Source organism: Phyllobates terribilis, unplaced genomic scaffold (genome assembly GCF_046119375.1).
Source record: "Phyllobates terribilis strain yellow unplaced genomic scaffold, ASM4611937v1 Scaffold_12__6_contigs__length_324123572, whole genome shotgun sequence".
NCBI lineage: Eukaryota > Metazoa > Chordata > Amphibia > Anura > Dendrobatidae > Phyllobates > Phyllobates terribilis.
Window position 1 is genome coordinate 201,544,929 of NW_027362772.1, and position 14,933 is coordinate 201,559,861.

General features: G+C 49.6%; 1 protein-coding gene across 2 annotated transcripts in view; it reads left to right on the forward strand.

The window, feature by feature from the left end:
• The first annotated feature begins 639 nt into the window (after window positions 1-639).
• IFT46 (intraflagellar transport 46) overlaps window positions 640-14,933 on the forward strand; it is a 40,689-nt gene continuing 26,395 nt past the window's right edge. Inside the window, exons 1-6 of one of the 2 annotated variants that reach the window (XM_073656600.1) lie at window positions 640-828; window positions 4,769-4,865; window positions 4,950-5,029; window positions 9,373-9,524; window positions 11,009-11,080; window positions 11,835-11,928. In XM_073656600.1, coding sequence (XP_073512701.1) covers window positions 799-828; window positions 4,769-4,865; window positions 4,950-5,029; window positions 9,373-9,524; window positions 11,009-11,080; window positions 11,835-11,928 — 525 coding nt within the window. In that variant the 5' untranslated portion in view covers window positions 640-798. The remainder of the gene's footprint in view (window positions 829-4,768; window positions 4,866-4,949; window positions 5,030-9,372; window positions 9,525-11,008; window positions 11,081-11,834; window positions 11,929-14,933) is intronic. The other variant, XM_073656601.1, reaches the window with a different exon arrangement.

Consider the following 14,933-nt stretch of genomic DNA (forward strand, 5'->3'; position numbering starts at 1 on the left):
ATATGCTGCCGCTATCACAGTGACCAGCATGTGGCGCTGTGAGCGAGCTATGTAGTCTATATGCTGCCGCTATCACAGTGACCAGCATGTGGCGCTGTGAGCGAGCTATGTAGTCTATATGCTGCCGCTATCACAGTGACCAGCATGTGGCGCTGTGAGCGAGCTATGTATTCTATATGCTGCCGCTATCACAGTGACCAGCATGTGGCGCTGTGAGCGAGCTATGTAGTCTATATGCTGCCGCTATCACAGTGACCAGCATGTGGCGCTGTGAGCGAGCTATGTATTCTATATGCTGCCGCTATCACAGTGACCAGTATGTGGCGCTGTGAGCGAGCTATGTATTCTATATGCTGCCGCTATCACAGTGACCAGCATGTGGCGCTGTGAGCGAGCTATGTATTCTATATGCTGCCGCTATCACAGTGACCAGCATGTGGCGCTGTGAGCGAGCTATGTATTCTATATGCTGCTGCTATCACAGTGACCAGCATGTGGCGCTGTGAGCGAGCTATGTATTCTATATGCTGCCGCTATCCCAGTGACCAGCATGTGGCGCTGTGAGCGAGCTAAGTAGTCTATACGCTGCCGCTATCATAGTGACCAGCAGGTGGCGCTGTCGCATCGTAGTTGGCTCTTCCATGAGCTGTGTGATTAGGCGACGCTGACGGAAGTGAGTCTCTGCCGGAAGCTGCCGCCGTCTCCATAGTGACAGAGTCGCGTACCTGAGTACAGCGTCTTCCCGGAGCGGAGGTGGCGGCCCTGTTTGGGGCCGGTGTATCTGTGTCATTAGACCGCATGGAGGAGGCGGATTCACAGAGGCTGCAGGTAACGAGTCTGAGGGAGAAAACAGATGGCGACAGCGCCAGGGGACGGCACTACAGGTGGTGGCCGTCTCCGGGGAGGTCGCTGCCCGCTCACCTCTGCCATGTCTGGGGGATTCGTCTCTTGTACCTCCGTTTAACCTCTTCCTCCCGGGGCAGATCTTGCTCCCCTGTGCTCATTGTAAGGCTAAAGCACCATACACATTGGTGTCAGCCGCACCTGCCGACATCACTGCGGCGTAGGGGGCCGACTCTCATCGTGTCTGATTTGTGATACTGGTGTTCTCCTGGAGATAATCGCCAGACTCGTCTGCCCGTAGCCTCATAGAGAGCCCAGGGGCACGCAGGCTTGGGTCTGCTGCGCACCTGGGCTACGGGGCCGTAGAGGGGTCTGCTGCGCACCTGGGCTACGGGGCCGTAGAGGGGTCCGCTGCGTACCTGGGGCACGGGGCCGTAGAGGGGTCCGCTGCGTACCTGGGGCACGGGGCCGTAGAGGGGTCCGCTGCGTACCTGGGGCACGGGGCCGTAGAGGGGTCCGCTGCGTACCTGGGGCACGGGGCCGTAGAGGGGTCCGCTGCGTACCTGGGGCACGGGGCCGTAGAGGGGTCCGCTGCGTACCTGGGGCACGGGGCCGTAGAGGGGTCCGCTGCGTACCTGGGGCACGGGGCCGTAGAGGGGTCCGCTGCGTACCTGGGGCACGGGGCCGTAGAGGGGTCCGCTGCGCACCTGGGCTACGGGGCCGTAGAGGGGTCCGCTGCATACCTGGGGCACGGGGCCGTAGAGGGGTCCGCTGCGCACCTGGGCTACGGGGCCGTAGAGGGGTCTGCTGCGCACCTGGGCTACGGGGCCGTAGAGGGGTCTGCTGCGCACCTGGGCTACGGGGCCGTAGAGGGGTCTGCTGCGCACCTGGGGCACGGGGCCGTAGAGGGGTCCGCTGCGCACCTGGGCTACGGGGCCGTAGAGGGGTCTGCTGCGCACCTGGGCTACGGGGCCGTAGAGGGGTCTGCTGCGCACCTGGGCTACGGGGCCGTAGAGGGGTCTGCTGCGCACCTGGGGCACGGGGCCGTAGAGGGGTCCGCTGCGCACCTGGGCTACGGGGCCGTAGAGGGGTCCGCTGCGTACCTGGGGCACGGGGCCGTAGAGGGGTCCGCTGCGCACCTGGGCTACGGGGCCGTAGAGGCGTCCGCTGCGCACCTGGGGCACGGGGCCGTAGAGGCGTCCGCTGCGTACCTGGGGCACGGGGCCGTAGAGGGGTCCGCTGCGTACCTGGGGCACGGGGCCGTAGAGGGGTCCGCTGTGCACCTGGGCTACGGGGCCGTAGAGGGGTCCGCTGCGTACCTGGGGCACGGGGCCGTAGAGGGGTCCGCTGCGCACCTGGGCTACGGGGCCGTAGAGGGGTCTGCTGCGCACCTGGGCTACGGGGCCGTAGAGGGGTCCGCTGCGTACCTGGGGCACGGGGCCGTAGAGGGGTCCGCTGCGCACCTGGGCTACGGGGCCGTAGAAGGGTCCGCTGCGTACCTGGGGCACGGGGCCGTAGAGGGGTCCGCTGCGTACCTGGGCTACGGGGCCGTAGAGGCGTCCGCTGCGCACCTGGGGCACGGGGCCGTAGAGGCGTCCGCTGCGTACCTGGGGCACGGGGCCGTAGAGGGGTCCGCTGCGTACCTGGGGCACGGGGCCGTAGAGGGGTCCGCTGCGTACCTGGGGCACGGGGCCGTAGAGGGGTCCGCTGCGTACCTGGGGCACGGGGCCGTAGAGGGGTCCGCTGCGTACCTGGGGCACGGGGCCGTAGAGGGGTCCGCTGCGTACCTGGGGCACGGGGCCGTAGAGGGGTCCGCTGCGTACCTGGGGCACGGGGCCGTAGAGGGTTCCGCTGCGTACCTGGGGCACGGGGCCGTAGAGGGTTCCGCTGCGTACCTGGGGCACGGGGCCGTAGAGGGTTCCGCTGCGTACCTGGGGCACGGGGCCGTAGAGGGGTCCGCTGCGTACCTGGGCTACGGGGCCGTAGAGGCGTCCGCTGCGCACCTGGGGCACGGGGCCGTAGAGGCGTCCGCTGCGTACCTGGGGCACGGGGCCGTAGAGGGGTCCGCTGCGTACCTGGGGCACGGGGCCGTAGAGGGGTCCGCTGCGTACCTGGGGCACGGGGCCGTAGAGGGGTCCGCTGCGTACCTGGGGCACGGGGCCGTAGAGGGGTCCGCTGCGTACCTGGGGCACGGGGCCGTAGAGGGGTCCGCTGCGTACCTGGGGCACGGGGCCGTAGAGGGGTCCGCTGCGTACCTGGGGCACGGGGCCGTAGAGGGTTCCGCTGCGTACCTGGGGCACGGGGCCGTAGAGGGTTCCGCTGCGTACCTGGGGCACGGGGCCGTAGAGGGTTCCGCTGCGTACCTGGGGCACGGGGCCGTAGAGGGGTCCGCTGCGTACCTGGGGCACGGGGCCGTAGAGGGGTCCGCTGCGTACCTGGGGCACGGGGCCGTAGAGGGGTCCGCTGCGTACCTGGGGCACGGGGCCGTAGAGGGGTCCGCTGCGTACCTGGGGCACGGGGCCGTAGAGGGGTCCGCTGCGTACCTGGGGCACGGGGCCGTAGAGGGGTCCGCTGCGTACCTGGGGCACGGGGCCGTAGAGGGGTCCGCTGCGTACCTGGGGCACGGGGCCGTAGAGGCTTCCGCTGCGCAACTGGGGCACGGGGCCGTAGAGGGGTCCGCTGCGCACCTGGGGCACGGGGCCGTAGAGGGGTCCTCTGCGCACCTGGGGCACGGGGCCGTAGAGGGGTCCGCTGCGCACCTGGGGCACGGGGCCGTAGAGGGGTCCGCTGCGCACCTGGGGCACGGGGCCGTAGAGGGGTCCGCTGCGCACCTGGGGCACGGGGCCGTAGAGGGGTCCGCTGCGCACCTGGGGCACGGGGCCGTAGAGGGGTCCGCTGCGCACCTGGGGCACGGGGCCGTAGAGGCGTCCGCTGCGCACCTGGGGCACGGGGCCGTAGAGGGGTCCGCTGCGCACCTGGGGCACGGGGCCGTAGAGGGGTCCGCTGCGCACCTGGGGCACGGGGCCGTAGAGGGGTCCGCTGCGTACTTGGGGCGCTTGCGCAGATTGAGCTCTTGGAAGTGTTCAGGAAAATGGTGCCGGCGCCTGCTCGTGCGTAGATTGCTCAGTGCCACCAGCGCCATCTTACTGAAGCCAACCATCAGATCAATCTGTGCATGCACCGCCTGAGCTGTTGTGTTAATCAGTATGGCAGCACCAGTATGGCCCAGTCTGTACTTTACTTAATAAATGCTGCTGACAGGTTTTTTTTAAATCTTTTTGTAGAAACAGAAGTGTGACCATGTAGGAATCACAAGTCTGCCCCAAGAGAACCGACCACAACGAAAAACATTATTTCCTCTTTATTAGGCAATAAATATAGAAAATCCCAGCAGGGCAATACAACCAAAATCCTCTGTACACAATGCAGAAAGCAGTGAGGCTGGAGAAAAATCAGCCTAGTCAGTCAGCCGAGAAGATTTATTTCTTCTCCTGTCACAACCCCCTTCTTCGGCTCCTGGAGGCACGTGTGCTTACACGTCTCGGGAGCTGTGTCTCCTCAGACTGCTGCCTGCACTGACACAGGACAAGGACAGCTGTCATTTTGAATTATGTTTTTACAATAAATCTGTATATCATTCTGTTCGGCTTCTCCTAACATGATCGGATGCGTGTACAACATGACGGGTTTCCTTTAACAGGGGATGGAATTTTAACTGCTAGGTCCACATTAATTGCTCCCACGGTATATCCCTTACAAGTACGGCTAGCGGGAGGATAATCCTGGAAAGATGTATCGGGTTTATGTGAAACATTGCACTTCGCCGTCTTCTACAGGATCTGTACATACAGACTCGTGCTGCTTTACTAGTTGCTGTTTTGTGCATGTGGTAATGGCATTCGATCTTTTCATTTTACTCCTTCAGACAAGGTTAGTGCAGAACCAGCCGTATGACGAGAGCCTTGAGATAAACGACTCCGAAGAGGTTGCCAGCATTCATTCTCCAACTCCAAGAAAGCCAGGTATGAGGAATATCATACACATAGAGGTGGTGGCATTTCTGAAATATGGAAGCATGAACACTTGATTTTCTTCTGCTCCTCCAGTTTCTTCCAAGCATTTTTCAGGTAAAGGAAAAGTCATGCCGGACCCAAATATTAGCAGTGAAGAAGAGGAAAGTAGCACGGTAAGATATTGTACATAGATGGGGTCTTTCACTGGTCTCCTCTCATACAGGCTTATATGACTAGAGCTTTGGTTTAGGGTCTGGGACTGGAAAATCTCAAAAGAGATCATACATGTAAATGTATCACAGTCAACCTGTCAAACGTTCCCGTTTTTTTCTCCAGTTCTATTTCTACTTCTTCCCTGAGCATTTTGTATTTGCTTTTTTATTTTTAAATCCTCCATCAAGTCTCAGAGGTACAGGGGTTGATTCATCAAAACTTCCACTCATCAAAACTGACAAAAAACTTGAAAATTCGCAATTTTTTGGTGAAATACCTTGTTGCCCAAAAACTTAGCAACTTGTGGTGCTTTCACGCCAGTTTGAATCAGCTTTGTTGAAATTGGCAGAGCTGGGGAGGGACGGTGCATGGCCATGTCTGTCTGTTAAATTCTTCATGTGCTGATGTTTTGTACTGACTGGAGCAGCATTTCTGGTGTGGCGCACACCACTCAGAAGAAGCGCCAATTCAATAAATGGCGCCCACCTTTTAATGAATTAGGTGCCTTCTACTCCAGCGAGACTAGCATAGGGGAACGTGCACTATGCCAGTCTTGATGAATCTGCCCCCGTGGAGTTTTTTATTTAGTCATACAATCCCTTACAAGGTTAATTTTATTTGGGTACTAAGGTCAAAAACACCCCGAAAGAAACCCTGTGTGTAGTGAAAAATCGTGTGGAAATGTGTGTCTCGATAAAAGGCTAGACACAGCCAAAAATCCAGATGACCCTATTATCCGCCTATCACCGTTACTACCTACGAGCGGAGGTTGGCACCCTAAGATACGAGATTGCCACCCCCGCTCAACAGGAAATCTCCCTTACTCCCCTGGTATGATCCTATCACTAAGGTATAGATAAGTGATGAAATAAAGGTAGAATAGGTGTACAGATTAGTAGTGGATGATAACTTCAATCAGTCTTTGTTGATAATATACCTCTACTATGCTCCAACCCACCCCATGAGCTGCTCTGTCTTCTGATAGTGGCCGGCTCAGGGTACTACACATCTGCCTCCTATTGATTTGATGTGCAGTACCAAGCCTCGGCCACTATCAGAAGATGTAGCAGCAAGTGAGTATTTCTGTCCTATGGCCCCCAACACCGATAACAGCTGATCGGCGGGGATTCCGGGAGTCAGACTCCGATTGATCAGACATTGATGACCTATCCTGAGGATAGGTCATCAATGAAAAAGTAGTGGAAAACCGCTTTAATCAAATCTGGACATGAAGTAAAATAAAAATGGTGTACTCTCACCTCCTGCAGTACTGCCACTCCAGTAATGGTGGTGCGGCTGCTTCTGGCAGTGACATTGCTGACCTTCGCTCTAATGAAATGGTAAACACCACAGCTTAAACGTGTCTGCTCATTGGCTGCAACCAGCGCATGTCACAGCAATGTCAGGTCACTACCGGGAACAACGTTGCTGGAATGGCGCAGCTGTGGGAGGTGACTGTACACTGCTTTTATTTTAATTGGGACCTGAACTGATCTGATTAAGCTGGGGTTGTCCAGTAGTAGACAACCCCTTTAATTCTAGAATACATTCAGCCCATGAAACTGGTCCAGCCTGCATTCCTCTGTTCTGCACATCTGCTCGCCTCTGACTTTTGTTGCCTGTCTGTACTGTAAAGTTTTGTTACCGTGACAGATTGTAGTGCCTGTATATGGTTAATTTTGCAGCCAGCTGGAAGGGAAATTGCCTACATTCTATCATCTTGATGCCTCTTTGCGAAGTACTTTATTTTTCAGACTAAAGGATGCACCTTATTATAATATGCACCCTAGGTTTAGATGGCTGAAAATTAGAAAACATATTTCTAATTAAGAGCTGAAAGAAGTGTAAGGTCAGTATCACTCATTTTAATACAATAAAGATGAATAGAGAGGCAATAGATCTATTGTTGGGGTTTCTGTGCTGCATTAGTATTAGGCACATATAGTTGCCCACGCACATTATATACACTACACACTCTGCAGTGCACACATATACACAACACTGCTACATGTACAGTACATGCACACTTAGCTTTGCTACATGTGCACTCGTACAGTTTTGCTACATATACATGCACACACTCAGTTTTGCTATATATATATATATATATATATATATATATATATATATATATATATATATATATATAGATAGAGAGAGATATCTTACTACATAAAAAGCTTAATTTTGAGGTGAGTCCGAGAAAAACATCAGCTGAAGTTGGAGCGATGACTCTGTTGTTGTAGATGACGACGATGAAAGGGAACATTTTCCTATTGAATTTTTAAATAGCTTAACCCCTTCAGACATGCCAAGTCATTGCCTTAGCCTTAAGGTGGGCAGCATTATGATGTTGAGAAATTTGAATACAAAACGAGGACTCTGCAATGGTACACAGTCAGTTGTAACATCATTGAATAGAAATGTTCTTGAGGCTGAGATTTTTAACAGGATCACCAGAAGGTGATAAGGCATACAGAGAGCTATCCACGCCATCTGCCCCGGGCAATTCACTTTTTGAATTGGCAAGCGTCTCTGTAATCTTCTAAATTTTATTTTATTTTGTTTTCCGTAATGCCATTTACTAATTAATTAATTATGACTATATATATATATATATATATATATATATATATATATATGTGTATGTATTAAATACACACACACACACACAGCTACCCTGCATACACACACAGTGTGTAGGCTGCAGCAGCGCTGTGTATACACTACCACATTTCCCTCCAAGCACATAACTGAGCACAAGACCTGAAAGGTCCTTCACCTCCAGTGTCGGGGAGGAGCAGAGAGCAGTGTGTTACTCTCATTGATCGGGAGGGAATATCTCTGTCAGCGTTCTCCTTGATCATAGACATGTTTTTTTTTCTAAAAAGTGCTTTTTTTATAGTACAACAAATAGGTATAAACATGCTTATGTGCTTACAAAACCAAAATCCACCAGGTGCATATTAGTCACAAAACTAAGGCCGTATAGGGACTAAAATTTGTTAGCCTCAAATGACCAAAAAAGCAACTCTATGTTTAGACATGATAACAATAATGGAGGGCAAATTGAGTTTTAGAAGGCTTTAAAAATTGACATTTTATTGATTACAAATAGAAACATCCAATAATAAAATGACAATAATACAAAACTGGCCAAGTATCTGGTACCATGTGTCATGTGAAAATCTTAATTCACAGACCCGCATAGGATAAATGACAGTCAAGACATAATAGTCCTCAGTTGCATAACAAGCGATAGCTGCAGGTAAGTTTCACATACAAGCATTACAAGATATAACATACCAGTAATGGCCAAAAAAGAGGCCAGCACAAGAGAGGACTCACAAAGGCCCTGACGCGCGTTTCGTGTGTTCACATATCACATATTACACTTCATCATGGGGGAGCCTTATACTTACATTTAAATACAAAATACATTTAGAAGGATTCTGTCCCCAGGTATTTGCCACCTAATCTGAGAGTAGCAAAATGTAACAAGAGGACCTTTATTCCAGCGATGTGTCACTTACTGGGCTACTTGCAGTAGTTTTGATAAACTCCTTCTGATAAAACTGTGATTTTATCACCAGAGGACTAGTAAACTTGCTGCCATATAATCCTCCATATTCATGAGCTCTTTATAATTCCGTCACCACCACTGACTGGCAGCTTTCTGCCTATGCACAGTGTATACAGAAATCTGCCAATCGGTGTTGTGGAGTTACACAGAGCTCAGCATTCAGAGAACTGCTAGACCTGCAGCAGACACAATAGGGATTTTATCAAAACTGCAGCAAGCAGACCAGTAAGTGAAAGATCACTGGATTCAGGGTCTCTGCCCTTACCCCATCTTAGAGCAACATAATGTAACAAAATCTTGGTGACAAATTCCCTTTAAAGGAGAGTATTTCAACCTAGACATGCGTCACTAAGTAATAAATCTTATATCAGTAGGGGTCTGACTAGTGGGACCCCCACCAAATGCTACGCTAAGGGTTTGTGGATTCCTACATCCCACTGACCTCTTCCAGTTTTCAAGTCTTTCCCAATCTAACATTAATGATCCATTAGAAAGGTGACAACCAGTGTATCTGGGACACCCATTATATAAAGATGTGAGTGAATATTAGTAATTTAGTGCCATTGACAGCAACTAATAATACACATAGGAGAGGAAGGAAATTTTTTTTGGATCTGAGGATTTGTGACTGAAAGTTCTAGCAAGTAAAACCTTCTTCTGGATTTTGTGTAAACTGTCTTGGTATTTTCTTTTTGCATTTTTCTCTTTGCGTACTTAAAGAAAAATAAAGAGCCCCGTGGTGCTCCTCGCCAGGAAATAAGTGAAGATGAAAATACAGATGATTCAGGGGATGATGACGACGACGATGATGAGGATGACGACGATGATGATGAGGATGACGATGATGAAGAAAATGGTGCTTCAAATGTAGGGTAAGTGATGCTATGCTATTTATTATACGAATACCATTTTTAGTGTATACACTATAATATGACCGTCAGCTGACATGGTATATGTGGTCATTAGGTTCCTAGCTTAGAATGTGCAACTTTTAGTGAAGACACCATGACATTAAAACTTGTGACCTTTCACTCTTCACAACTGGCAAGTCAGAGAGGGTGGGGCCAACCTGGAAGGTGGCAGCCTGGAGGGGTGGAGCCAACCTGAAAGGGTGCAAACGGGAGGGGCGGGACCAACCTGGAAGGGGGCAGCCTGGAGGGGTGGGACCAACCTGGAAGGGGGGCAGCCTGGAGGGGTGGGACCAACCTGTAAGGGGGGGCAGCCTGGAGGGGTGGGACCAACCTGTAAGGGGGGGCAGCCTGGAGGGGTGGGACCAACCTGGAAGGGGGGCAGCCTGGAGGGGTGGGACCAACCTGGAAGGGGGGCAGCCTGGAGGGGTGTGACCAACCTGGAAGGGGGGCAGCCTGGGGGGGTGGGACCAACCTGGAAGGGGGGCAGCCTGGAGGGTTGGGACCAACCTGGAAGGGGGGCAGCCTGGAGGGGTGGGACCAACCTGGAAGGGGGGCAGCCTGGAGGGGTGGGACCAACCTGGAAGGGGGGCTGCCTGGAGGGGTGGGACCAACCTGGAAGGGAGGCAGCCTGGAGGGGCGGGACCACCATGAGTTTGACTATGTTTATTATGAATTCTGATTAACTCATATTATACATTTCAATTTTCTTCCCAAGATGTGCCACGTTCATGAAGAACCTTGCAATTCTTTATAAATTTTGGCTTCTTGCTCCAGTGCACAATTTTATCACTTGTGTATGAAACACCAGTCCTGAAAGTGTGGTCTTATCTTTGCCATTTGTCATATCCTCAGGATATGCTGTAAATGTGTAGGAGATGCCGGCCCTAGCCTTGCCTGGTTTCCTGGCCACCTTAAACAGAGCAGCTGAATTTGGATCTCCCATAGGAGTGATTACAGAGCACCGCACATGAGCTGTCACTTCTCTATTCACAGCAGATGCAGCACCAGGCAAGGTGGGCATGGGGGTTTTCATGATAGACCTGTATCTCCAGAACAGGGGAATCAGACACCCCTTTAATAAATCTGTGTTTTCATAAACTATGGCATAACCCCTTCTTAAATGTCAAAGTCCGTCCCAAGTAAAATAAATAAAAAAAAAACAAATAGTCATCTCCCAGGCCGGTGCCGTTTCAGTGATGTTGTTCTATCTCTTGACATTTCTATGTCACGTGAGCGCTGCAGCCCATCAGAGGCTACTGATGAGCTGCAGCCTTCACCTGTTTGTCTGACAGACGTCTGATGGCTGTAGCGTCCAGGGATAAATGGGGGAACACAAGTTCCCTTTCACTAGTGTAGCGGTGAATAGGTAGACCAGAATACCCCTCAGGGTAGACGTATAGCAGTGTGATGCTTTAATGTTTTATTATATTTACTGTTTCCAACAGTTATGATCCTGCAGATTTTGAGCATCTTCCAGTAACGTCTGAAATTAAAGAGTTGTTCCAGTATATTACTCGGTGAGACTAATGAGTACTATTGTATTTAACCTAACGATGAAAACTCAGTTTCTTACACGGTCACCTCTGCCTATGAAACACGTTAAATGTTGTGAAAGAGTGTATGTTACACGTGGAATAAGCTTAAATGGGCACTATCTTTTTAACAATCTTTGCATAAATCAAGCAAGCAAATAAAAGAAACCTTGATATATATCTAATTAGAGAAATCTTTTTTTCTCAACTCATGAGCCACATCTTTTGCCTCCTAAACTCATCATCCACTTTGACAAATCAGTTGAAATTTGTCTTGGTCAAGACAAGATGGACTGCCAGCGCAGTGAGGGGTCAGATTGCAACTACTATTATATTGTTTAGAGGGGGAGGAGGAGTGAGGAGTAGTCAGCACAGTGAGACCAGAAAAAATGTGCTACAGCTTTGAGTAAGTGTGTGTTGACTTAAGTGCTGGATTCACAGACACAAAGCTCAGTTCTGCTGTATAATAACCTCCATGCTGCTGCTACTGTCTGTGTGCCAAAGAGAAAAGATCAGGATCCATCTCTGATTGTACTGTGTATAGGAGACATAGCAGCTAGTTTTTACCCACTAGGTGAGAGGCAACTGAAAATGAGAGAGAGCCTACAGAGAGGAAAATGGGTGGAAAAGTGCAGGACACAAGTCACATATAGGCCAGCGATGATGTTATACCCCATGACAGCCAGTTCTGAAAAGTTACCTGAAACAACAGTTACGCTTTAAACATCTTCTATTTCAGATATACGCCACATGCCATAGATTTGGACCACAAGCTTAAACCTTTTATCCCAGACTTTATTCCGGCTGTGGGTGATATTGATGCATTTCTAAAGGTATGTTTTGCGTTAATAACCAGTATATTTTAAGAAACCGGTCTATATAACTAACGAGCACATAGTGTACATGACATTAATACATTTCAAGCTGTGTTACCTTGCTTTGAGTTTGGATAGATCAATATCCGATTGGTGGGATCCAACCCTCAGTATCCTGCCAATCAGCTGATTAAATAATCCACAGCGCTGGTTCAGGCGGTGCAGCCTTACCTATGGATACATTGTGTTATATACACGCCATCTACATAAAACATAGTCACAGCTGTGCTGAGTATTGTAGTGTTGTACAATAGAAGTGACTTTGACAGGGCTGCGATCCCCTGCACCTGCGCTGCTTAGTAGATGACACAGTGTAAACACAGGAGTTGGCGGTGCTCAAGTGAGGTCTGCGCCTCTTCATCAGCTGATTGGCAAAATATAGAGGAACAGACTAAAACTGCTGTTCTATTGATGGCCTATCCTAACTATAGGCCATCAATAATATTTTTATGGAAACCCCTCTTTATGTTTGAAGAGCTGGCCAAGAATAATAGAGAGAGACATGACTAGTCCAGTACTGCCACGCTCTAGTTTGTCTGGTCTCTCCTGTGTGGCTGTTGGAAGAGACCTGTCAATCACCTAGAGCCGTGTGGGGAGACGCCAGCCAGAGGTGGTGACACTTCTTCAAACTATGGGCCTGATTCAGGAGGGCGGGTTAGGGAGCTTCAACGCTGAATCCAAACAGGGTGAAGATAGTCCACTGAAGGGTGCAGGTCCTGCTGGTGACAACAGCCATATGAGAAAATCGGCCCTCCAACAGGTAAAATCTGCTATGACTAAGGGCACAACCCTAGCGCCAGAATTTAAAATTTTTCCCCTTTTTTAAATGATCCAATAAAGATTTTTCATATTTTACCTGTTGGAGTGCCAATTTTCTCCTTTTCGTTTTCTTCATATGGGCCTGATTCATCAAACTTTTATACAAAAAAAAAAAAGTGTCATAAAAGCTTTGAAAAGTTGCAACATTTTGGTGCTACTCTGTTTGTCGAAAATATTGCAACTTTTGATGTTTTCTTGCCTGTGTTTTCCCTTTGTTTTCCCTGGGAAAGGTTTCTGCCCTTTACACCCTTTTTCAGTGCTTTTGACCTTTTACTAGCAGGTGTAGACTTCCTCTGGGGATGGCCTCTGTGCACCCCCCTACCAGTATCCTGAAACCTTGGCACCTCATTATCCTGTCCTGGTCATGCTCTGCAGTCTTCCTTTCATTCCTTGAGAATAACAATCACCCCTACTCACGTGACCTCTAAGTTAGCAGTGATCTACTGGAGATCCCCTTTCTGTGTTTCTCATCAGGACAGGGTAGTTCATCTATAATGACCTTGTCCTTCCCTCTTTGGTTCCTTCTCCTTCCCATTTTCAGGAGTGTTCCCTGCACTGTTTTGTTTAATCAGGGCTATTAGGGAATATTTCTTTTAATCAGGAGATAGGGAAGACCTTCCACAATCCGATTATTTTTTTTATGATCCCGGGGAGGCCCGGCAGGGTTCTGCCAGGGTCAGGGGAAACCTTCTTATTGTAACAGTCTGCAATTGTGAAAGCTTTTGGGTCATTGGGTAGAACGGCTCCCTAGTTTTTTTCCACTCATTCCACAAGGGCAGTCAGGCATCTGGTTACCACCTGGGCCCCGATTTGTAGCTTCAGCAAGTTCTTCAAGGTTCTCATCATGGCTTCTGCCAGTGCTAGATAGCATTTCCAGGCATTGCAAACTGTTGAGCACTGACGTTGTGCTTGGTAAGTGGTCGGTATTGCTTGCTCCCCAGCATGCAGTAACCTCATCTCTCCATGATATCCTAGTGGGGTACACTGCACAATGTTGTGCTTATAGTTTATTGAAGTACTGGTGTGCCATTGCAGTCTTTGGCCTTTGTGGCATGCTGGTACTTATAGCCCTCCAGCTGTTGGGAGAAGTATAAGTTACAGATCCCTGAGGTAAATGTACAAGGCTTATGCACTTCTAGTTATAGTATCATGCATTGCCCATGTACCTTGCTTGTTCACAGTTGATACTATGTTCATTGTCTGTGATGATTAGCAGGGATTATATACAGGGCTGCTCACCATTATTGACACCCCATCATTTTTTTCATAGACTGTACAATATCTTCAGAAATAAATTGAAATGTACCAAAGTGATATCCTCAGAATTTTTTAATTAGCGACCCAAAGTAGTACAACAATAAAAAATAATTTTTCAACTTTCATGTTGCAATTTCAAAAAAGAAACGGCATATGCGGCAATAAAGGCACCCCTAATTGAACACTTGGTTGCACACCCTTTGGCATTGATGGCAGCCTCCTTCTTGTAGCCATCTATGAGCTTCTTGCACTTATCAGCTGGAATTTTCTCCCACTCTTCCTTTGCAGTTTGTCTGAGCTCTTGAATGTTTGCAGGGTTCTTTTTCCCAATGGCAGATTTCAGCTCACCCCAAAGATTTTCAATGGGATTGAGGTCAGGACTCATTGCTGCCAATTTAAAACAGTCCATTAGTTATTTTTCAACCATTCCTGTGTACTTTGGGATGTGTGCTTTGGGTCATTGTCTTGCTGGAGGACCCATGATCTTCGACTCAAACCAAGTTTTCTTACACTGGCTAGGACATTTCGCTCTAAAATCTCTTGATAATTCTCTGATTTCATGATTCCTGTGATACTGTCAAGGCCTTTTGTACCAGACACAGCAATGTAACCCCACAGCATTATGGATACTCCACCATGCTTAACTGTTGGTAAGGTGTTCTTTTCCTTATAAGCTTCATTGCGCCATCTGTAAACAAACTGTTGCTTTGCATTACCAAAAATCTCTATTTTTGTTTCATCTGTACACAGAACATTTTCCCAGAAGGATTGGGGTTTGTCAAGGTACTCTTTGGTAGGATTAGTCATTCATTTTTATGTCTTTTTTTCAGCAATGGTTTATTAGGCTTTGTCCATAAAGCTTTGCTTGGTTTAGTGTGCGGCGTATG